The sequence below is a fragment of the Oryza glaberrima genome, chromosome 3 (assembly GCF_000147395.1).
Source record: "Oryza glaberrima chromosome 3, OglaRS2, whole genome shotgun sequence".
Classification (NCBI taxonomy): domain Eukaryota; kingdom Viridiplantae; phylum Streptophyta; class Magnoliopsida; order Poales; family Poaceae; genus Oryza; species Oryza glaberrima.
The window spans coordinates 2,453,363-2,476,948 of NC_068328.1; the positions used below are offsets into that span (position 1 = coordinate 2,453,363).

The 23,586-nt window shown below is 43.5% G+C and overlaps 4 protein-coding genes across 5 annotated transcripts; 3 read left to right on the forward strand and 1 right to left on the reverse strand.

Moving 5' to 3' along the window:
- Positions 1-2,895: 2,895 nt before the first annotated feature.
- LOC127767357 (probable aquaporin TIP1-1) lies at positions 2,896-4,695 on the reverse strand. Its single transcript, XM_052292671.1, has 2 exons — positions 4,460-4,695; positions 2,896-3,710 (listed from the first exon to the last, which is right to left on the reverse strand). Exons 1-2 carry the CDS (start codon positions 4,590-4,592, stop codon positions 3,091-3,093), a joined length of 753 nt encoding a protein of 250 aa, XP_052148631.1. The 5' UTR covers positions 4,593-4,695; the 3' UTR covers positions 2,896-3,090.
- Positions 4,696-11,865: 7,170 nt separating this feature from the next.
- Positions 11,866-12,935, forward strand: LOC127767362 (cyclin-dependent kinases regulatory subunit 1). The gene is made up of 4 exons (XM_052292677.1): positions 11,866-12,025; positions 12,180-12,260; positions 12,348-12,408; positions 12,521-12,935. Exons 2-4 carry the CDS (start codon positions 12,208-12,210, stop codon positions 12,677-12,679), a joined length of 273 nt encoding a protein of 90 aa, XP_052148637.1. The 5' UTR covers positions 11,866-12,025; positions 12,180-12,207; the 3' UTR covers positions 12,680-12,935.
- A 3,187-nt stretch (positions 12,936-16,122) lies between these two features.
- Positions 16,123-20,027, forward strand: LOC127767351 (pheophorbide a oxygenase, chloroplastic). The gene is made up of 7 exons (XM_052292664.1): positions 16,123-16,942; positions 17,044-17,279; positions 17,367-17,493; positions 18,018-18,154; positions 18,295-18,454; positions 18,656-18,934; positions 19,581-20,027. The coding sequence occupies exons 1-7, from the start codon at positions 16,172-16,174 to the stop codon at positions 19,833-19,835; spliced, it is 1,965 nt and encodes a 654-aa protein (XP_052148624.1). The 5' UTR covers positions 16,123-16,171; the 3' UTR covers positions 19,836-20,027.
- Positions 20,028-20,844: 817 nt separating this feature from the next.
- LOC127767359 (uncharacterized) lies at positions 20,845-23,213 on the forward strand. Of its 2 annotated transcripts, none has more exons than XM_052292674.1 (6): positions 20,845-21,104; positions 21,245-21,435; positions 21,530-21,575; positions 22,047-22,129; positions 22,203-22,340; positions 22,813-23,213. In XM_052292674.1, the coding sequence occupies exons 1-6, from the start codon at positions 20,921-20,923 to the stop codon at positions 22,882-22,884; spliced, it is 714 nt and encodes a 237-aa protein (XP_052148634.1). In that variant the 5' UTR covers positions 20,845-20,920; the 3' UTR covers positions 22,885-23,213. The 2 variants fall into 2 exon arrangements, with proteins under 2 accessions (XP_052148634.1, XP_052148635.1); XM_052292675.1 differs by having other exon boundaries at positions 22,224-22,340.
- Positions 23,214-23,586: the final 373 nt, after the last annotated feature.

A 23,586-nucleotide genomic window follows, 5' to 3' on the forward strand; every position in this document is an offset into this window, starting at 1 on the left:
GGCAAGCCACAAGCGGTCAAGCGCAGGAGAAAGGCCATCACGTGTATGTACCGGCAAAACGAACAGTGACATGGTGGATGACAGTATAAACCACCACCACGGCACCACATCCTCCGTTACGTTCTACTCCTACGTCAGGTTCAGATTTCACCGGGAGAACCAAAGCCAGTGCAGGACTCCAACCACCGGGTCTCCGGAGTAGGCAGCAAACATTATGGCGACATTCTTGCTTTCTCGGCGCGCAGCCTCGCACACTGATCACCTCTCCTCTTCTCCGCGAATGGATTGAGCCAAACACGAGCGCCATGGGCCACGACCACGCTGGTTTTTCTCATAATTTCGTCAGGTGCATGACACGGCCGCTCGCACGGGCTCCACCTCCACCCATCCATCCATCCAGCGGTGCATAGCCGAGTTTGGGGGTACATGTCATGTGACGAAGACGGTATCCGATGAACAGTGTGCCATAACAAGCAGTAGAAAGTTTGTCTGGCTTGCTACTACTCTACTAATCTATGGAGTATTTCACAGGCATTTGATGCGAGTGAGCATCAGGCGAGCCGACAAGATCATCGTGCAATCAGGTCGAGAGGGATGGGGCGTACGGCTCCATTTCTAGATATTTCAGAAACATGACAAAAAACCCATTAATTGTATTATCGATAGTAACTTTCAGTCTTTCATGAGGGAATTAATGGCTGCGAGTACCTTCACTAGTTGCGTGTAGTTATCTGGCAATAAGTTCATTAGCTAGCGACATCCTTCTCTCCACTGAGAAGAGACAAGGCATGCCAATAAAATTCCTATTTGGAATTACCGCTGCGATTAAACATGTCTGAATTCTACGGTTCTAGCACATATGCTTACTTCATCCGTCCAAAATAAAAAAATTAATCTAGAAGAAGATATGATGACCAGATTGTTGTCTTAAGAGAAGTGGTTGAGTTTTTTTTTTTTTTTGGGGAGAGAGGGAAGTACGAGCTAATGCAGACAACATGTGAGGTCCGTGTCACCTATCTATCGCGAAGCATCAACCACGAATTAACGTGGAGACAACGGGGCTTGGCCCTGCTGGTTGCACGTATCGTCAACGAAAAGCTGAAAAAGAGGCGATCCAGTAGGTTCCGGAGGCCAAAGCGGCGGATCGTCCAAGCAATTCTTGTTCTTGCCATAAACACATGCTCTTGGTTTCGTTGCGCCAACTTTGTGTAGACTAATCATTCCTTTGTCTCGGGGTAAGGATAATTTATGTTGTTGATTCTTAGCTATATTAGCTCACACCAAACACATTACTGGGGTCCTAATCAAGACTCAAGAGACAAGCTAGGCGAGGACGACGGCTTAAAAACAAGATAATGCTAAGCTACAGACCATATGATTGATGTGGTCCATGTACACTTTAATGGCTTAAAAATATCCAGAGATGAATGGTATCAGAGCATCGTTCTTCTGAAGATTCGAACGAAGTAGTAGCAGTTTGCAACTTTGCACTGTTAGTTCAGAGCATTGACTGAATTACAGCAGAACAGAGCCAGGTGAATGTGAAAAATAACACTTGCAGTAAAACGGATTCATGCGGCAATCACGTTAATAACTGGACAGTCAACATCACCATACTAGCTTGATTGCATCATCAACAGAAACGAAGATGCTACTTATAAAAAAGAAAGAAAAAAAAAGGAGAGGACAAGATAGAGGAAGACAAGAGAAGGAGACGGTGATGTGTAGGCGTCGTCTGTCTCAAGAGTTAGTGGTGGGCCGGACGTCAGGGCGTCAGGCTGGCAGGGAGAGGCACGGGGCCTCTGGACGCATTGCCAGCGACACGCATAGGGCCGTTTTGGATCAGTGCCAAAACGGTGCCCTACCAATATTTCGATAGTTTGAATAGTGTATACCGTGGTTTTGGTTTGAAGCCAAATCATTGGCATTGCCAATGTCTAGGATATTTTCTATACTCTACTCAAAGCTTATTCTAAATTGGTCTCCAACCAAATATAACTCTACCCTACCAAAAAAATTGGTAGTGCCAAAACTTACCTAGGTTTTAGCACTACCAATATTTTGGTAGGGTATTAAACCAAACAAACCCATAGTCCCCTGGACTTCCATCAGCCCCTGCGCCTTTGTTGGTAGTAGTAGGTACAGTACATTCCACGGTGGACAAAAACTAAAAACTCAACATGATGGGATGGGAGTGATAGCTACGTACACTATTGAATAGTTTCTCATGGTCTTGGACTTGGAGTGATTTGCTCTCAACAGTAGAGAGTTGTTGGTTCATCAATTACCAACTGTAATAACTAGGACTGACCACAAGTAGAATGACACCGTACGAGTAGCTGCGAAATTACGCATCGACATGGCAAGTATCTGTGCCAACTTTGCATCGATGAGATCGGATCAGAAACAGTATGCCAAACCAACCCCACCCAACCCACGCGAGAACCGTGGACCACGACCCCATTTACACGCGCCGTCGACCGCATCTCATCTCATCTCACCGTTGGATCGCGCGCGCGAGAGAGAGACGCCTTGGAACGGAGCCGCGCGCCGCGCATGCACATGGTGCGCGCGCGCGCGCGTCTCGACTCCGTCCCGATCGATCGATCGATCGCGCGAGCCGCGGTCCAGGCCCCGACAGCCACAGCGCGGCCTTATCTCCACTGCTCCCCCACTCCGACGTGGCGCGCGTACCATACCATTCGTCGTCACGCGCGGCCGCATTATTGGGATGATGCAACTCTGCAAGCTACGGGCCCTCGGGTCGGTTTGAAATTAACCGCACGGATTGGATTCGAGAAGATTTTAAACTTTTCAAACAAGCAAACGAGTCGTACGTAGTGCGGTACTGGTTGCGAATAGCGATCGAATTTGACTAGGAAAAAACGAAGGAACTCAGGCAAATGCATGCACAGTTTTACAGAAGCAAAGCAACGGGTTCCCAAAGGTCCACACTTACAGTACGTTCAACGTACAACTGATCCAAGCAAATGAAACAGGTTTGATGATGCACTGATGCGAGAAACTAAACGGTTGGATCGGAGTCGGAGACGAGGCGATCATGGACAAGCGGCGGCGGCGGCGATGAGCTTAGTAGTCGGTGGTGGGGAGCTGCTCGTGGGTGTGGGAGATGAAGAGGACCTCGTAGATGACGCCGGCGAGGCCACCGCCGATGAGTGGGCCAACCCAGTACACCCACTGGGACTCCCAGGACCAGCTGACGAGGGCCGGGCCGAAGGAGACGGCCGGGTTCATGGAGGCGCCGTCGAACGCGCCGCCGACGAGGATGTTCGCGCCGACGATGAAGCCGATGGCGATGGGGGCGATGGTGCCGAGGCTGCCCTTCTTGGGGTCAACGGCGGTGGCGTACACGGTGTAGACGAGGCCGAAGGTCATGACGATCTCCAGCACCAGGGCCTCCCACACGGAGACGCCGGTCAGGCCGAAGGTGCCGGTGGCGAGCCCGCCGGTGGAGAAGCGGAGGAGGAAGCACGCCACGGTGGAGCCCAGGAGCTGGGCGATCCAGTAGAGGAGGCCGCGGAACAGGGTGATGTTGCCGCCGACGAAGGCGCCGAAGGTCACGGCCGGGTTCACGTGGCCGCCGGAGATGTTGGCGCCGACGGACACCGCCACGAACAGGGCGAAGGCGTGGGCCACCGCCGCCGCGATCAGCCCGGCGGGGGTCGTCGCTCCGCCGCCGGTCAGCTTGCCTGCGTACGCGCATGACAGTTAGGTACACGTAAGAAGAATTCAGAGATCGAAATGGTAATTTAATTTTGTGGATTTGCTTATGATTTCTCGTTTGTGTTCTTCTTTTGGTCATGTTACTGATTGTATTACTCTTTTGCTTAACTAAGCTAGTGGATTTTGCTACTCTGAAAAAAAATATTATTTTAACCTTCAGTATTTCGTTGTAAAATAATATGTTTGAGCAATTGCTAAGCTATGGAGTTTGGAAACAATTTATGCTCCTAATTCTAATTAACCATATTATTTTGTCTGAAAAGTTTTTTTTGCTTCTAGTTCTTGGCACAAGCACATGGTCTGTGACTGCCACATCACTGACTGAAACAGAACTACTGAGATCCCTTCGTCCACGTAATCAGTAAGGGCAAACCGGTCATTTGGGCCCAATCATGCAACCTAAAAGCCATGCCACTTTTTATTTCACGAACTTTTGACTTTTTCTCAAAAGAAAATTTTCTTTCAACTTAATTATCATAGCACGGCGTCTAGTTTCTCTCACTCCTGCAAGGACGGAGAGAAAAAAGTTTTGTATATCTTCCCAAACTTTTTTCTCCCCCACATGTCTTGTGTTATTTTGAGGGATTAATTCATGCGTTGCTAAACTAATCCACAATTAAGTCCTGGACTTTGTAGTATCATCATAGTATATGGAGTGGATTTGCAGTGGCAGTGACAACACACAAGGTGGTTAAAATTAAGGTCGGCGACTTACTGAAGGCCATGCCGGAGCCCTGGCCGGCGAAGACGAAGATGAGGGTGGAGATGAACTCGGCCAACGCCGCCTTGAGTGCACCCGGGTGGTACACCTCCTGGTGGCTCCCCACGGCGATGTTGCGGATCGGCATCTTGCACTACTCCCTTCTGCTGCTCTCTCACTCAAACTAGAAGAGCTCAGAAATGGAGTGGTGTGTGTGTGGCTGCCTGTGTGGTGCGGAGACGGGACGGGAGAGAGGCCGGTATATATACACCCAGCGCAGCGCATGCACGAGAGACACCGGGTGTGGCCGGTGGCGAGTTGGCAACACATGGGGATATTTTTCTTTCTTTTCTTGTTTCTCTCGCTTTCTCTTTCGAGTGAGTCACGAATGTGATCGTGTGAGGCTGTGCTCACCCCTCCGGATTTGCCATATTACGGTTATCGGTGAAGTTTCTAGAGATCAGTAGGGTGTGGTTTGTGATTTTGGAAAATTAGCCGGGTACTTGTGCGTATAGCAAGCTGGTAGGTGCTGGTTTTGGGGATTAATGAACGACATGATGGATAAGGATACGATAGAATTGAATACAAGCTCTCAGATGAAAATATGGGAAAAAAAAATTTAAAACTTGACCTGTTCTGTGTCACAGCTAATGGAGCTACGTAATAAAACACTGGGGATGAACCGTGAGTAGCACTACCGAATGTTTATTCAGGCAGGCTGCTTAGCTCGAAATTAAGCTAGCACCAGTGATCAAAGTCGACGATTTGTTGTCCAGTCCTCGGCATCATCTGTGCTTGTTTTCCTTGCAACATGCTAAGGACGTGTATGGTCTGTTGCAGTGTTGTTGAAGCATTTTTTTTTTCACGAACGCGTAAAAGGATTGTACGTCAATATATTAGAAGAAAAAAAATTTAAGTTACACGATGCAATCAGCCAGACCGGCTTATGCTAGGGGAGGGAGAAAAAGCAAAAATAGAAAACTGAAGCTTAGAAAAGAAAGTGTTGTTGAAGCAAACACTACTGAATTTTTACAATCAAGATATGGATATCTGTAACAAATTTTGTCGTCAGTCTCACGCAGAGCTCCGTTAAACAACACGATAACACGATCATCGCTTGGTATTACTCCCTTCGGTTCCATATTAATTGACGTTTTAGACAAGATTGAGATCAAACTTTTATAACTTTGACCATCAATAACTTTAAAAATATTTAGTTTAAAGGAATTAGAACATCATATATAGATTTGTCTTTCAATGCAATATAATAAAAGTAAACATGCTTTTATTTATCTATTATGTAATTAAAGGAATAGAAAAATGAGACTCTATGTTCGTTCTCATGGCCTAGAAATTCTCACATTAATCGGAAAAAAGAAAAAGCAGAGTCCATATAAAAATACAATTTAGAAATAGCTGAAATTCAGAATTAAAAAATAAGGAATATTAGAAGAGTAGACTAGAGTAGTTATTACACATTAGTAGTTTTGAAAAGTTATTGCAAAATTTAAAATTATGTTGTCATTGTAATATATTTTAATAATATAATGAGAAAACATATATGCTATTATATGAGAGAAAATATAATAATGCTAGCCGCGCAATCTGCGTGGGCCACCATGCTAGTTATATATATTATAATAGAAAAATAAGGTCAAAGAAATATTTTATAAACCGTGTTATTGTCTAAAACGTCTATTAAAATGAAACTGGAGGAGTAAGCCGTTAAACAACACGATCACACGAGCGTCACTTGGTAATCAAGCTCGGATTGTGAGGGGGGAGGCGACAGCAACCGGGGGGCGGGCGGCTTGCCAGCTCAGCCACGCCGGCCGAGGAGCTGTCAGCGAGCCACGTGTGCGGGGGAGGCAGGCCTCGTGGCCCGTGTGGATTCGGAGGCTGGGCGACGTGACGTCTCACCACAAATCCCTCGGGATTGGCTGATGGGTTCTTTTGTCCCGGCAGCGGGAAGTGATCTGGGATTGGCTGCGTTGCTCCGGGGCGGCGAGGTAGACTGATTGCTGATTACGGCCGTCGCTTCTACGGCTAGCGTTTAGGGATTAACGTGTTCTCCACTATTCTTTTTTTTTTGTCTCTGCCGTGATTGATAAGTGCAGGGTGATGCTTCTAGCGACTTCGTCAGAATTATTTTCTCAATATTTAACCACAAAAGTTTGATGGTTATCCTCAAGAAAAAATCAGGGGTAACACATTCATCTAGAAATCCAAGGGGTTAGGATATGTCGCGAGAACTTTTAAGGTATAATATACTACTGTAAGTATACATGATTTAACGGTGTATACTGATTTGAATTTTTTTAGTTAATTAGATTACAATATAAAATTTGAAAGGGTAATTTTATCTTCTTTTCGTTATTCTATCATCAAATTGTGCTATCATCACGTGTTTCGTCATCAAATGGCGCTCAGGATGCTCCTACCATAATGCACGATAAGATCTAGGACTAGGTACTCTCAATTACAGTCAATTTGAACCCAAAATTACTAAAGTGTATTTTAAATTTTCTATCAAATTCCTAATAAGTCCTTCTAAATACTGCCAGTATATATTGGTAGTATATTGTACCGTAAAATTTCTATATGTCACACGCTCTCATAGTCTTGTTATTTTACCTGAAGTGGCAACATCGAGATGGTATTAACGTCATTCTTGGACGGTCGAAAGAGGGCACGGTTAACCCATTTCTCCTTTTATTCTTCTTGAAATGCAAACCCTTGGCAGTAGTAGCAACATTCATCCATCCATGACCATTTGGATTCCACTCCGGAGTTAACAATTCCTGAAGGAGCGGCTACGCAAATTTTAATTCGAACAGTGTCATCACCCTCGACAAAAACAATCATCCGGCCCATATATTTTTTTGGAGTAGCTATATTTATGGCGCCATAATTTTCATAAAAAATAGTCATCATATTTTTATATCATATTTTTATATTGTAAGTCCCTAAATTACATATGTAATTTTAGTATATTTATAATGTAAGTTTCAAAATTACATATGTAAGTCTCTAAATTATATATGTAAATTGAATGTAATTACAATGTAAGTGCAAGACAATGTCTATGTTTTGCATTGTAGATTACATATATTTATATACTATATACAGATACATATGAGTAGAACCATCAAAAGTTTAAACTAATGAAACATGTTAAGTTTTAATTAATCGTGTAATGACAGCAGAGAGATGCTAAGGACCTGAGTGGACTGAACAACATCTGACGGTTAGAAATTCGAGTGTAATCAGCTATAAAATATGGCGACATCATTTTAGCAAATCCGTATATTTTTTTCTCTTCCATACGTCGGTTTGTACGATGGTGACACGTCAGCCACTCAGAGCTGCTCGTTGCTCGGCGCGCCACGTCAGATGCTGTGCTGCACGAGAGCACCCCCCCCCCCCCCCCCCCAAGCCAATAATTGGGTGACAGCTACGGCTGAAATTACCGTCCTGCCCCTCGGGTTCTCGAAGAGTCCACTCACACTCACTACGACGTGATACATGCGCCGGAGAACCAATTAGTCCACACTAACCTCCAGGATTAGGAGAACCTCTAATTACACAACTATTATCCGCGTGATTATATTAAGAGGAGGGCTCACCCTATCCACATGATTTGTTTTTCATACAGCAGCTGACTCCACCATTTGCAAAACCTTTTGTTCTTTAATTTCTTACTATCTGCCTCCGTGTTCTTGCCGTTTGCAACCCAGTCACATGCATGCATCAACATGTTACTACGAGAAGAGATCGATCGATTGATCACGAGATATTTATCCACAATAGGAGAGGGATGCACGGATGACTTGATGTAATTTTAGCACATGTAGTTTGGAATTTTGGAACTAATACGTGCTCGAGATCTGATCCAATTCTTCCTAATTACTACCTCCGTCCCACGTTACTTATCGCTTTGACTATTTATTTGCAACGTTTGACTATTCGTTTTATTTAAAAAATTAGTGCAAATATTAAAAAAGATAAATCATACTACTTTTGATAATAAAACAAGTCATAGTTAAACTAAATAATAATTCTAAAATATTTTAAATAAAACGAATAATCAAATATTAAAAAAAGTCAAAACGATCGGTAATATAGGACGAAGGTAGTAGAGTTTACTCCTACTCAGTACATATTAAGATAAGATCATGTTGTCATTACCGGTAAACTCTGGCTTCGCCTTGCATGTGATGGGGCCTAGCTTGACTTGCCCCTGGAGAGAACTGTATGATCTCTGCAATACGATCGAACTGTTTGCATTGCAATGCACATGTGTATGCGAGAAAAGTACTTCTTAGTTATCACCTGATCCAATCACAAATTGGTGATAAAATGAAGTGGATGGATCTAATCTAAGTCGTTGCCTTGCTGGATGAGGATTTCATTAATTGCGTGGATCAATTTGTTCGCGCGAGCTTTGATCTGATAGGGAAAGATATTTTTGTATATCATTAAGTGTATTTAAAATACCTTGGAGAAACTTGAATGTGCGACAATTTCCGCGAATTATGAGCTGGCTAGTGCTCTTGGTCAAATATTTGGATGTGCTTCTGAGCTGGAGAACTTAGCTTGTTTAGTTAAGACATAACAATTCAAGGCAATTTGGTTAGGTGGCACTATCCTATACTTTAAGCCAGACTAAATTAAGCATTGTGTCCATAAATATGTCGCCATCAATTAAAGAAAATGGAGTAGGCATTGCCCTTTTCCCTATAAGAATTTATAAATAAGCAATGAATATTTTTGTACCTGTTCTTAAATGAAAACAAAAGTATCCTTGGCATAAACCACAAAATGCCATCTCTTTGCCACCTGCTTCTTCAGACCGGGTTTCTTGCCGATCTTCGCCATTTTTCTGATGACAAGTAGTACTTGACTACCTTTTCCATCTAATACATTTTTTTTCTGGATTGGAAGGGTGGCCGTTTTTCATATTTTTTTTTAAAAAAAATTCCGGGCTACAAATACCAAGCTTTGATTCTTTTTCCCATTTTTAGAGAAAACATTGAGCACTGATGATTTTGCCGTTTAGACTTTGACGTCTCCTCTCTTTGATACGGCCCATTCAGATCGAAGATGAGTACTCCAGCACGGCCCACATATGACACTTCCTGGGCTTGCTGTCTCCGTGTCCATCCACGCACTTACGGGGACGCCTAACGCGCGACTGACGGCAGGCGCGCGACGCCCCCAGTACTACTGCTACTAGTAGTACACTGTACAGTAGAACCAGTTACTCCCTACATCTAATTTTAATAGTTATATTTCCAAATTTAAAAAATTTAATTTAGATAGGCATATTTCAATCTAACAACCTATACTCTTAATGATTTTCTCGGATTTAATACATGACTCTCTATTTTTCCACACAAGATTGGCTACATGGGCATTGAAAAATGTAAATTTTAATGAATAGCTTGTTTACGAGGTATAACTATTAGCATGTTTAAATAGATGATAAGTAGAATTACTTATCCTTGGTCTGTGTGTCAAGATGAAATATGACTATCAAAGTAGATGGAGGGAGTATTTACTACCAGTATTACTACTAGTAGTACTACTACACTATTACTACTAGTACTACTATACTACTACTATAACAAATATATATTTTTGTTGTATAAAAAATATACACATATACAAACTTTGTATATGATGTGTATAAACTTTGTATACGATGTGTACAAACTATGATGTATACAAACTTTGTGTACTATTTGTGCAAACTTTATATACATAAATGTTAAAAAATCGAAAAAACCAAAAAACACATCACGTGTATACGTATACAAGTATACAAACTTCATATACATACGCATACAAAGTTTGTATATATGTATGCAAACTTTATATACAGCGTATACAAAGTTTTTATATATACATATACAAACTTTGTATACATGTATATAAACTTTGTACAACGTATAAAAAAGTTGTATACGTATATGTTTAAAAAAATAAAAAAATGAAAAGAAATAACAAAAAAAGAAACCTAAAAGGAAAACCGCAAAAACGGAAAGAAAAAACGAAACAGGAAAAAAAAGAGTAAATTGGATCGTCGGTACACGAACTTGTCAGGTGGGTGCAATCTAGTGCACAAACTTGTAAAATGCTTGTTTTGGTGCATGAAATTGTGTGGTGCGTGCGGGGAAGTAAAAAGGACACTATATGACTAATCCTATTGATTTAGGGGCTGATTAGGATGCTATGTAAACATATATATATATATATATATATATATATATATATATATATATATATATATGTATGTATGTATGTATGTATGTATGTATGTATGTATGTATGTATGTATATGAGAAGGTTGCCACTAGACTTACATCTATTTAATAAAATATAGAATAGGATTTAGTGATAGTAGAAAAAGATTAAAAATATCGAGCAATGATATAAGGGTTAGAAACATATAAAATTCATCATTTCAATGATAAAGGAAGTAGAGACTAAATTTATAAATATTGCATGTCTTATACATACTCGCTACAGGTATACACGTCGCATCCTAATCAACATCAACTTCATAAAATTGACATTGCCAAGTTATTTTGGTCATCGTTCGTACGAACTAGACAAGTTCGTGTACTGAAACGAGCATTTTACAAGTTTATATGCTAAATTGCACTCACCTATAAAGTTTGTGTACCACCAATGTAATTTACTTAAAAAAAAGGAAAAAAAAACCGCGCGGGCCCCACCCTGTGCACGCGCTGCCGCCGCGGCCCTCTCCGCGCGCGCCACGTTCCTCGCCGCGCGGGAGGACGTGCGTGCGGCTAGTCGCGCATTAGCAGTTTCGCTTACGCATCGGCCTCGGTGGTTTGCCACATTTGTTAAGGCTTTCGAAGTGGGTTGGGCCATAATGCTTCGTCCTCTGACCTCGTCTGCACCGGTCGGACAAGCCCAATAAATTTCAGACCGTCAGCCCATCACCCTCGCCGTAAGCCTGTGTAGGCTCGCTCTTTCCCTCCTCCCTGCCACAATAGAATCCAGAAATTGCCCGTTTAAAAAGCAAAATGTATTGGTCCGTTGTAAAGGAAAACTGGAGTACTAGTATCTAGTTTGAATTCAAATCTCAAAAATAAATAGTAAATTGAACAAAGCGAAAATGGACCGACAAGACTTGTTCCTGGCAATAAAAATTGACAGCGGCCAACGGAGATTCTCACTCGAGGAGGCAGGAAGATCCCATTAACCCCGCGATTTTTCTTCATTCCTTTTGAACTCCGTACACCGTAGTGGCGATTTCAAAATTCAAAACCTCCCTCCCCTCAACGTTCCGATTCCAAACGCAAATCCAGCCCACGCCACGCCGCCGATTATTCCGCTGGCGATCGGCAACGACTCCTTGCCCTATCCGCCGCGCGGGATCCAGACCGTCCATGTCTGATCCAACGGCCGCGCCGATCCGGCTCGGTTTTAAATAGATGCGCTACGCTCCCCACCGGCCACCCCGTCCGCTCCTCCTCCCTTTTCGGCCGCTGCTTCACACCATCCGCATCCTCCCCGCTCGCCGCCGCGCCGCTCCAAGTTTCTTTCGGGGTACGCGTCTCCCCCCACAAATCCGTTCGATTCCTCGCGTTTTCCTCCACTGGGTTTCTCGTACATCCCGTTTCTTCCGGATTGCTGCGTGATTTGGGATTTTGGTTGTTTGGTTGGGGCTTTTTCTGAGTGATTTTGGGGATTTTTCTTGTAGAGGAGTTGATCGAGGAGTTGGGGTTGAGATGGGCCAGATCCAGTACTCCGAGAAGTACTTCGACGACACCTACGAGTACAGGTAGATGAGAATCCCCTCTTCTTGAATCTTCTCGCTATCTCCGTTGCAAAACCCTAGTTCCTGATCCTTTTGGCCGGCGCGGCGCAGGCACGTCGTCCTTCCGCCGGAGGTCGCCAAGCTCCTCCCCAAGAATCGCCTTCTCTCCGAGGTAACCTTCAAGATCTCCAAATACATTCGTGTAGAATCGCGTTCCTGGTTGGATCGATTCGTTGATTGTCTGATTGGGGAATGGGGGTTTTTCCGATGGGGTTTATTTGCAGAACGAGTGGCGCGCGATCGGAGTGCAGCAGAGCCGCGGGTGGGTGCACTACGCGATCCACCGGCCGGAGCCGCACATCATGCTGTTCCGCCGCCCGCTCAACTTCCAGCAGCAGCAGGAGGCGGCCGCGGCTGCAGCGGCGCAGATGCTGCCCAAGTGACTGCCCCCTCCACGCGGCGATGGCGGCGACCCGGGGTTGAAATGTGCGAAACCCTAGCCCCTTTACATCTCTTAAAGGGGGTTCGCGATACTGCTAATTTACTTTCGTTTGTTAGTTGGAAATCTTAGTGATGGTGGTGGTGTCCACCTTGTGTTCGTGAGAATGCCCGAGTAGGAACTGGCATGTAAACGTCTGTGTTATCTTGGATACTTTTCATTGCTAAGCTATTATATGTGATGCTGGTACTGTTGTTAAACTGTTACAACTTACTACTACATGTGACATTCTGATTGTGGTCATGCTTAGCATTTCTTTCTTTTGTCCAGCATTCTGGGTATAAAGTGCAATGATCAGTAGAGGCATAACGACTGGTGAATGGACTTATTGCATTTTTAAACTTTGTGTGGTTTACAACAAACCTTGATGGTGATTGGTGCGTGTCCTGCATTGTCTCACTAATTAAGGTGTGATCAAGATATCAACATTTTGAAGCAACACTGATTATCAGTGTTCGGTGTCATTCCAGACTTCCAGCCCATCCATGTCGTCTACTACTACTGATCCAACATGGCATGGCAGGCTGAAAAATAGAAGTTGGTGCAGCCTGGTGTGTTTGGAAACGTCTGAAACTCTGAATGGCGAAAATGCAGAGTGAAATAGGAAACATCAGAAGCAGAATTTTCTTTGATGCAAGTGGAGCCTAAAACTTTTGATGAAATTTCTTTGGAATTCATCCAGTGCAAGCATATGTGATAGTGCAAGAGGATTCTTGAGCTGCACTAATGGACTGGTGGGGCAAAAGGATTTTTGAGCTGGATATTTGCGTGTTAGCATTGGAGCGCTTTGCTGCCAGAATTGAAGATTAGCTTTGCCAAAAATATCTCTTTGGGATGTGGCCAAGGAAATTGGGGGGTGTGAGTGGCAGTGTCAATTGTGGTACAGTTGCTGGTGATGGGACCTGAAATTTTCTCATCGAGCTGCCCTCTCCTGATTTTAGTTCAAGGGGACACCACGTGTTGCATGCCTTGATTTCGACATCGTGTAATCAACAAAAGCAGTCGCAACAGCAAAAGGCTACTACAACAATGTGTGGTATGAGAAATGGATCACTTTCAGTTCAACTAGGAATGCTATGATTTATCCGGTTTTCACTACGGAATCCATTTGAACTAAAAAATCAAATAAATTCATACATATCTGGAAGAGAACTCTATGCGCAGGATATCATATTAGAGACGTGACAAATCAAATACAACTTGAGTCCTTGATCAAGAAATAAGAGGAACTTGCTTAACCTCTCACACGCGTGTAATAAGAAATGCATTGTTATTTTATTTAATTCACTAGCCATGATTTTCTTTGCGAGACAAGACTGATAACGTTATTAAACAAGACAATAATTTACAACCATATGATAACCATTACAACAAAAGATCTATCGACAAAGAAAAAAAATTCTCTACATCTTAAAATGCTGCAAGACATGAGCAAACAAGCACATCCATAATTATGATCAACTCTATTATGCACAAAAGGTTGGTTGTGTGCCCATGGACAGAAGCCGGAGATATTATTATTTTCATTATTAAAAAAAATGCACAAAAGGTAATGAATAAGTACCAGCCACCATCTTTGTTCCTCTTACAAATCAATAAACCGATATCGCCCAACAAATCAACGAACCTGACCAGCTGACCCTAAAGACGGTACTGCTAACCGAAAATCAAGGATCCCACAAACGAAATGATCACCAACAAAGACATGCAATAAGCAAACCCTAACCAAACATAACTCTAATAACATGGAAGATCAACCCTAAACTACTGATAGATATAAGAGTAAATTTCACAAAAACTACAAATACTTTTACCAAACTATCACAAAACTACACATTTAAAGATGCGTATTACAAAACTACAAATTTAGCATCAAATTTATTATAGAACTATATATTTAAAATATTATATTATGAAACTACAGATTTAGCAGTGAAGTTATCTTTGATAACTAGATTTTTAAGTTCTTATCTATAGCATATTGGGGTTATAAAAGTCGTAGTTTTGTGATAAAACAGATGTTTCTGATATGATACCTCAAATCTTTAGTTTTATGGAAGATATGGTGTTAAATCGGTAGTTTTATGATACATGTTTTTTAAATATACAGTTTTATGATAGATTGATAAAAGTAAATGTAGTTTTATGAAATTTATTCTAGATATAAGATACTTTAATAAAAAAATACATCTTTAAATTTAAGGGTATAGACTTGACATCATTGCCTCTGAAGCTGATAAAAAGGATGTAAAAATTCAATTATGCTTCATTGCAAAAAAAAAAAAAATAAATTGCATATGAGACCTCCTTTTATTACCATTGTTGCAGCCTGCACCAGGGGTAAAGCAACATTTTCATATTGGACCAGTTATATTTACCAAATGATTCATCTTGGTCCTAGTTCTTCTACCTCTGGCTCCCTCTTTTATCTCTCTATTTCCTCTCTTCTCTGACCAGTAACAGGTCAGGTAGCTAGCTATCTAAAGTCAGCGCTGCACTAATGCCAAAGCTCTCTCAGAGTTAGCATCAAAGCCACACACTTGTGATGGATCTCAATCTCCCCATCTAGGTTTGCACTAAAGCTCAGGAGGGAACGAAAAAAAGAAAGAAAAATTGCCCCCATTGCTGTCGAGCTATCTGCAGGGAATGGCTTGGCTTTGGCTTGGTGAAGATTTACCGATCGGCGCCGGCGGCGAGGAGGATTTTGTGGAGATTGCAGAGGGGGGGGGGGGGGGGGGGGGGGTCTAGTAGTATTCCTTCACCAAGTCAGCAAGCCCATGGTCAGTTGGTCACACTCCAAGCTCTACATGTTCGAGGACATTTAGATTGGGCAGGTGGATTGCAGCCTTATGATGATTATTGTTTTGTGCTTCTACCATCTTGTGGCTAGCATATGACAACAATGGACTGCAAGATTGCAAGGTGAGGCTTCATGGCATCTGTTAACCTCGAGCTTAAGTAGCGCATCGCAGTGGGAGGCCAAAGGTTGAGCACGACGATGGGCAGAGGACGAGGTTAAGCAAGGTGATAGGTGGGATGGATCAACTGGACTGCTGGAGGAAGAACGGGTTCGAGTGGAAACAATTGGGGAAGATAGATGGTCCAAAGTGAAAATGTGTGCTTACCTCCGGTGCAACTTGTAACCATGGTAAAAATATGAGGCCCAACATGCAATTTACTCATAAATAAATGCCATAGTAGTATCAAACGGTTCTGGATCACAAAGTGCACTGATGGGGCGCGGGCGGTCAAAGTTCCGTACACTGCCTGTTCATGTCCACGGCGCCGAACTGCCGAAGTGAACCCAGAATCCAATGGGCGGACCGGCTCCCACAAGCCGGTTGGGTTCGTGTCATTCTCACGAGTGAGTATACCCAGGGAAGTTGGCCGCCGCTGCGTAGCCGAAGCTCCACCACACGACACCCCGCAAAACGCCATGCGTGCTCCTGCTGCACACTTGTCCCCCGCCTCCTCCGCCGTGCCGTCACGCAACCACGGACTCCTCCTCCACCTCCGTTTCCTACTCTCTTCTTCAGTTTCTCACCTCTCCGCACGAGAAAATTCGAATCCCCCTTCCGGCTGCTGGTTTTCGTGCCAGAAACAGGCGATTTTACCAGTGCCAGTTAGCTCTCGCCTTCCTCCTCCTCCATCGTGCTACTACTCTGTTCTTCTGGAAGAACACTGGTCTCCTCGCCTACCTCAGTCACCACTCACCACACCAGGTGCGAGCTATAAAAACCGGCACGCCAAAAATCTTCAAAACCACACAGAAACCTCAGATCTCCGAGGCTTCCCAAGCGAGTCGACGAAAATGCCCGTGATGGCTCCGACCGCATCTCTTCTCCTCTCCCCGAGGCCGCTGCCGGCGAGCCGCCGGGTCCCCTCGCTCCCGGCGCTCTCGGCTTCCGGTCGCCTGCGCCTCCGCCGCGCCCGCGCCGACACACGGCTCCGCGTGGCGGCGCCGCCGTCCGTCCCCGGGGAGGCGGACCAGGCGCCCGGGGAGACCGAGCCGAGCACGTCGTCGGCCGACGAGAAGTTCGTGTGGAGGGACCACTGGTACCCCGTGTCCCTCGTCGAGGACCTCGACCCCAGCGTGCCCACCCCGTTCCAGCTCCTCAACCGCGACCTCGTCATCTGGAAGGACCCAAAATCCGGCGAGTGGGTCGCCCTCGACGACCGTTGCCCCCATCGCCTCGCGCCCCTCTCGGTATGAGTATCGCCACGCGCCCTTCCAATCTCTTCCTCTTTTGCGCCAATTTTGATCCGATTGAATTCACGGCGATGATCTGGATGTCTGTGTGTTCGTAGGAGGGGCGGATCGATGAGACGGGGTGCTTGCAGTGCTCATACCACGGCTGGTCATTCGATGGCTCCGGCGCGTGCACCCGGATCCCGCAGGCGGCGCCCGAGGGGCCGGAGGCCAAGGCTGTGAGGTCGCCGAAGGCGTGCGCGATCAAGTTCCCCACCCTCGTCTCGCAAGGGCTGCTCTTCGTGTGGCCCGACGAGAATGGGTGGGAGAAGGCCACGGCTACCAAGCCTCCGATGTGCGTGTATATTCTGGATTAGTGGTTTATTGATTGAGTTTGGTTAAGGTCGTCGGTGACGAGGTTTGATCCTGTTTTTGATTCCAGGTTACCGAAGGAGTTTGAGGATCCTGCGTTCTCCACGGTGACCATCCAGAGGGATCTGTACTATGGCTATGATACATTGATGGAGAACGTCTCTGATCCGTCGCATATAGAATTTGCTCACCACAAGGTAATGCTACATTTTTTATTTGAGAATGATCAGTTACTTTAATGTACTGGCACGCAATGCTAGTCCTGGATATTGCACATTTGAGATATGAGGATGGTTTGTTGTGTACCGTACTTGCACATCATACCTCAATTTGGTTTTAGTAGTTCTATTTTTGGTTGAATCTCTTAACAGTGGCTTCTGGTGGACTATGATTGCCAATGTTTTGTTTTGAACTGCCTGTTGCTTTGATATGAAAACGTAGCTGCAGCATCGTTCAGTCTCTTTACTTAAGCTACTGGCTAGTGCTAAAATTGAATAATACTTACTTAATCGAGGCTACTGTATTAACGGTCTGTTATGGATTCATGGTACATGGACTAGAGGTATGATTCATTATCTAAGATGCACTTTCAGTAAATCCACAACTTAGACCATTTGTCTTCCCTTCATTATTCATGGAACAAAAGTACGATTCCCATGGCCAAAGAAATTGGTTAACTAGGCAGCATTATCCTTGCCTCAAAATTTAACTCCTCTCACAGGTCACTGGTCGAAGAGATCGAGCCAGGCCTTTGCCATTCAAGATGGAATCAAGTGGTGCATGGGGATATTCAGGGTCAAATTCTGGAAACCCTCGCATCAGTGCAACTTTTGTGGCCCCTTGCTATGCACTGAACAAGTATGTTCAGCAAAACACTCTAATCATGCCTTTTCCCATTTCATTGCATTTGCCTTTTGATGTGAATTAGCTCATATATCAGTTTCACATCCAGTAACTCCACTTATGATTCTGATCTTTTAGTATTTCGTTTTTTGTAGAATTGAGATAGACACAAAGTTACCCATTTTTGGAGATCAGAAATGGGTCATATGGATTTGCTCTTTCAACATTCCAATGGCCCCAGGGAAGACTCGTTCTATAGTTTGTAGTGCTCGGAACTTTTTCCAGTTTAGCATGCCAGGAAAAGCATGGTGGCAGGTATCTGCAATTTTTGTAGCTCTCTCTATTTACCTCCTTTTCAATCTACTTGTTAGTGCCCTTTTTAGGAAAACAGCAGTAAAGATCCCCGCTCTATTAAAAATTAGAGTGAATTTTATGCTCTCATTATATCCGAAAGTATAAAGTAAAACCCTGAATCCCCTGTTCTTATACATTTGCTTCTTTGTGTATGTGATGCAGCTTGTCCCTCGATGGTATGAGCATTGGACTTCAAATTTGGTCTATGATGGTGATATGATAGTTCTGCAAGGGCAAGAGAAGATTTTCTTGTCTGCATCGAAGGAGTCTTCTGCAGATATTAATCAGCAGTACACAAAGATCACGTTTACACCCACGCAGGCTGACCGTTTTGTTTTGGCATTCCGGGCATGGCTAAGGAAATTTGGTAACAGCCAACCTGACTGGTTTGGAAATCCTAGCCAAGAAGTGTTGCCTTCCACTGTCCTTTCAAAGCGTGAGGTAAAAATTTCTGGGATCTAGTTATGTGAGAGCATTTATGCAGTTTTATTTTGAAGCTAGTCTTTAGATGGTTTAAGGAATTTAGTTATGTTTTACTACCTTGCTCACAAGAACTTTTTACGCGCTGATTCCATAAAGTATTTGACACTATCCTCCTTGCATGAACTTTGGTTTTTTTTTTTTTGGACACAAAACAAAAGGTTTGATGTTGTTCATTATGGGCACAGATAATTGATTTCCATGAAGTATTTTTGCACACTACTCCTTCCATGAACCTTGATATATTCTTTTGGACACAAAACAAAGGTTTTATGTTGCTCATTATTGGCACGATTTTTTTTTTGTTTCTGTGCTATATTTTAATTGTCATACTTACTGGCGCCTTTAGCTGTGAAGCTCAGTAATGTACTTTAAAATATCTATGGAGGTATGATAGCTTTGAAGTACTCATAGTACCTGACATTTGAGGATTTAACCACAGCAGTTCCACATATTTGAAGATTCAACCACAGCAGTTCCTTGTAAATTTCAACTTATACTTCCTATGAAAAACATGTTCATTTATGCTTGCGTTTCTATGTATTCTTCAATCCTTGTATCCTTATATTTGACTATATGTTGACCGAGTTGCAAATTACCTATGCAGATGCTAGATAGATATGAGCAGCACACACTGAAATGCTCATCTTGCAAAGGGGCATACAACGCCTTCCAGACTCTGCAAAAGGTCTTCATGGGAGCGACAGTGGCGTTCTGTGCAACTGCTGGGATTCCTGCGGATGTTCAGTTCAGATTATTGCTTGCCGCTGCTGCTTTGGTTAGTGCCGCTGTAGCGTACGCATTTTATACGCTCCAGAAGAATTTTGTATTTGTAGATTACGTGCATGCTGAGATTGATTAAACAAGCATGACATCTGATCTGAGATCTGGTGAAGCGACATCACATGATCATTTGTGCAACGTAAGCTAGGGAATATAGATTGTCGGTGGATATAGTCTAATGTTGCATTGTAGGCAATAGGTTTGTAATTTGTATTAGCTCTTCGGAGATGATGTACAAAAGTTGAAATGAAAAATGTAATTTTGCTCATCATGGCCCAATGACTTTTGATTGATGACTGATGAGTTATTCTCAATGAGTATAGCTTATCTACATTATTGTTGTAGTAGGTGCAATTCATCTTGCTATCTTGCACCGAGGCACATTTGGTTGTAAATCTCAACATAATTTTTGGTTGAACTAGTACAAGAAAACTCTGTTAGAGTGCGCTTAAGCTTTCTAGGTAGTCTGATAATCTGATTTAGCTAAAAACCGGAGATGGTGGGTTTTTAACTAAACCCCCTTTTCCTTGTGAATGGAGTATGTGATTCTCGTATGCTCCTTAGGTGATACTATGTCCCTATTTGCTTCAAAGTTTCACATTTCAAAAACCAAATATTCAAACTCCCAACTCGAAAATTCAACGGTACCTCCACCTTTCACTCAGATAGTGAAAGTTTGGACTTTCACCGAGGAATAATGAACAAAACAGTGGGTACTTCAGAAACCATTATCCGTCACAAATTTTCTTCCAGATGAACAAGTCACTTTCTCACGTAGTAGTGCTACATACGGTACCGGCACAGCGGCCACCGATCACGATGTGGCGATGTGTATGCAACAGTACGAGTATATACCAGCCTCTCAGGATTAAGGCCCACCTTTCAGTGAGCAAGGAAATTTTCTACTAAGGAGGATTCCAACTTTTTTTTTTCCCTCAAGGATTCCTTGGCCCACCTGATAAGCTGAACACATCGCCCAACCCGGGCTCCCAGATGTGGCCAGATCTACCACCCGTCACCATCCCACTCCATCTTATCCGTCCATTTTTTTTAAAAAAAAAATCGAACCCAAAATTCCTCCCCCACACCACGCCTCCACCTCCGCCTCATTTGCTCCAGTTCCCGGAGGGCCGCAACCACCGCTAGCCACTCACCCGGCACGGCATGGCTGCGTCGCTCCGGTCGCCGCCCCCCTTCCCCGCCGCGGCGTTCCGCCGCCGCCGCGCCGTCGTGCGCGCCTCCTCCTCCTCGTCGTCCTCCTCCTCGGCCGTGTCGTCCGCACCCAAGGCGCGCTTCGTCGCCCGCCGCTCCGAGTCCACCTTCGTCCAGCAGCTCGCCCGCCCGCTCGGTCGGTATCTCCTAGTCCTCCTCCCCTCCCGAGTACTAACCCCGGGCTCGGGATTCGCCTTTGCCTCGCGCTTCGTTTGTCGGAGAGATCCCCGCCCTGAAGCTGAGCCTGAGATGTTTTGCTTTGCTCGTGTCGTGTAGCGGAGTACATGAGCTTGCCGGCGAGTCAGTACTCGGTGCTCGACGCGGAGCGCATCGAGCGCGTCGACGAGTCCACCTTCCGCTGCTACGTCTACCGCTTCCGCTTCTTCGCGCTCGAGGTCTGCCCCGTGCTACTTGTTCGCGTCGACGAGGAGCCCAACGGCTGCTGTATTAGTCTCCTCTCCTGCAAGGTGTGGTGGTGCCTACTTGCAGCTTCACTAATGGCGGTAGGTGTATTTTGTAGATTGTGATCAATGCCTCTAATTCGAAATATTCGTTTTGCAGCTCGAGGGATCACCGCTTGTGGAGGCTCAAAATGACAAGTTTTCAGGTAACTGTCGGTGTTGAAATGTTGAATAGTATGATAATCCCACGGCAAGAACAGTTAGTCAATTATAATAGTTGGTTCTTGATTTTATTATTGCTATTTCCCACCGTCTGGACTAAGATAATGATCAAACATCAATACACTGTCACAGCCTCTGAGCCTCATCAACAATAGCTGATGTTGTTTGTTTTTTGTCACATTTCTGTTCATGTTTCCTGTAAGATTCAGATACTCTTCTCGGCTTGCTTGCAATTCTTTACTTGATAATTCATACGCACAGCTTATATGTCAATGAAGTTTCTATAAATATAGTCATATAGACTCGTAGTGGTAGAGTTGCATGATCGAGCCTATATTAGTTCATCTACCAACGTTTAATATTTATGATTCTTTAGTTGTGTTTCGCATATTCTAAGATAATCTATTGAATTCCTTGTCCAGGAAATCATTGACATGATTTGCTGTGGGATGCAGCTTCCATGGTGAATAAGGTGTTCTGCAACAGTAGTATGAGTGATTCAACATCTCAACAGCTTACATCGGATACTACAATCGAGGTAACTAAGTCTTAGGCTCTCTCCTGACTCTGTCTTTGTCTGAACATCATCCGGAATTACTGGACACAATTAGCTTCTTGTGACAAATTTCCAGGTTACAATTGATATACCATTTCCATTTCGAGCATTACCTGTTGAAGCCATTGAATCAAGTGGCAGGCAAGTTCTTGAGCAACTACTCCGAGTCATGCTTCCACGATTTTTGAAGCAGGTTAGTTAAATACATTTTTTTGTTTCCAGTTAAAACTTTGTTGCAAATTCTAACACCAGTCAAGACATCAAGTGAAGGCAGCTACTTTTATTTCTCTCGTATTAATTTGACACCTGATGTATCATAGATAGTTCACCACTATCTGTTTTCTATTGTTCCATGTTGAATTTTAGGCTTGCATTCAGCTCTATACCTAGATTTTATTTCCAACAAATTAATCAATATTTGAAGTCCCACGGGTGCTTTAGTTTATAGTTTACTTTCTATTTGTACAATGATATAACTAAGAAACTAAATGGTCTGAAAAAAAAGAATGATACATGATAGTATGAATAAGATTTATGTTGAGCAATTGCCAATGTGCTGGCTAGAACTTTACTAGGATTATTTGACATGAGTAGCAGTTCCTATGATTATCCTAATATTTATCCTAGAGATTATTTGTCAACTGAGAAAATTATTTTGCTCTCAGCTTGTTAAAGACTACCAAGCATGGGCTTCGGGTGATTCTTCAAGGAAACCACTTGGCACTGGTGAAATATGAAGCTTCGCAGTGTCTCCATTAGGCATTATAGTCTTTTCTTGTTGCATTAGTTATTGCTTGATGGGGTATAGAAAAGCTGTTTATACGTCGTTTTGCTCACAAAATCCATTTGCTTCTTTGTGGTCTTTGCCTGAAGATGTTCTGTAGTGTGTATGGATTTGTGCCATGCGACCAGTCACATACATTTGTAGGTTGTTCATTCACAATGTGTTGTTGTAAGATTAACAATATCCGACCAAAAACTCTTCTGCCTCCATACACATTACAAATTATGGTCCTGTGATATAAGGATTGTCTATGCAAGGAAGGGGTCGGATATGGTTTTCTGATATTGAGAGCAATATGTGCGGACAACGAAGGTGACTACTGACCAGATCGGATGGCCAAGGGGAATTTTGGCTATCATGTTCATTTAACAGTTCTTAACTATCTTTTCCAGCCTGGGCGACGGTTGATGTTTTTGTAGCTTGTGTTATCCATAAATCATGAACATACATAGTCTGTCTAATGTGGAAAGGGATGGTTTAGCAATCAGATGTAAAAAATAATAATACAGAGCTTCATCATGCTTAATTATCTGACTCTGTTGGATCGAAGCTAGATGCTCTTCAATGATCTGCTTTCAAGAATCAAGATATGCCTGATGATCAGATGACGCAATGCCATGAAGCGTTTTGTGCTACATTTTAATTACCTACCTGT

Bases quoted from the DNA above. Each gene is read 5' to 3' on its own strand.
- LOC127767359 (XM_052292674.1), top strand. From the start codon at position 20,921: ATGGCTGCGTCGCTCCGGTCGCCGCCCCCCTTCCCCGCCGCGGCGTTC. The intron at 21,105-21,244 runs GTCGGTATCTCC...CGTGTCGTGTAG, and splicing joins GCAGCTCGCCCGCCCGCTCG to CGGAGTACATGAGCTTGCCG. The intron at 21,576-22,046 runs GTAACTGTCGGT...TGTGGGATGCAG, and splicing joins TCAAAATGACAAGTTTTCAG to CTTCCATGGTGAATAAGGTG.
- LOC127767362 (XM_052292677.1), top strand. From the start codon at position 12,208: ATGGGCCAGATCCAGTACTCCGAGAAGTACTTCGACGACACCTACGAG. The intron at 12,261-12,347 runs GTAGATGAGAAT...GGCGCGGCGCAG, and splicing joins GACGACACCTACGAGTACAG to GCACGTCGTCCTTCCGCCGG. The intron at 12,409-12,520 runs GTAACCTTCAAG...GTTTATTTGCAG, and splicing joins AGAATCGCCTTCTCTCCGAG to AACGAGTGGCGCGCGATCGG.
- LOC127767351 (XM_052292664.1), top strand. From the start codon at position 16,172: ATGCGTGCTCCTGCTGCACACTTGTCCCCCGCCTCCTCCGCCGTGCCG. The intron at 17,280-17,366 runs GTGCGTGTATAT...TTTTGATTCCAG, and splicing joins ACGGCTACCAAGCCTCCGAT to GTTACCGAAGGAGTTTGAGG. The intron at 18,455-18,655 runs GTATCTGCAATT...TATGTGATGCAG, and splicing joins CAGGAAAAGCATGGTGGCAG to CTTGTCCCTCGATGGTATGA.
- LOC127767357 (XM_052292671.1), bottom strand. From the start codon at position 4,592: ATGCCGATCCGCAACATCGCCGTGGGGAGCCACCAGGAGGTGTACCAC. The intron at 3,711-4,459 runs GTAAGTCGCCGA...GCGCGTACGCAG, and splicing joins GGGCTCCGGCATGGCCTTCA to GCAAGCTGACCGGCGGCGGA.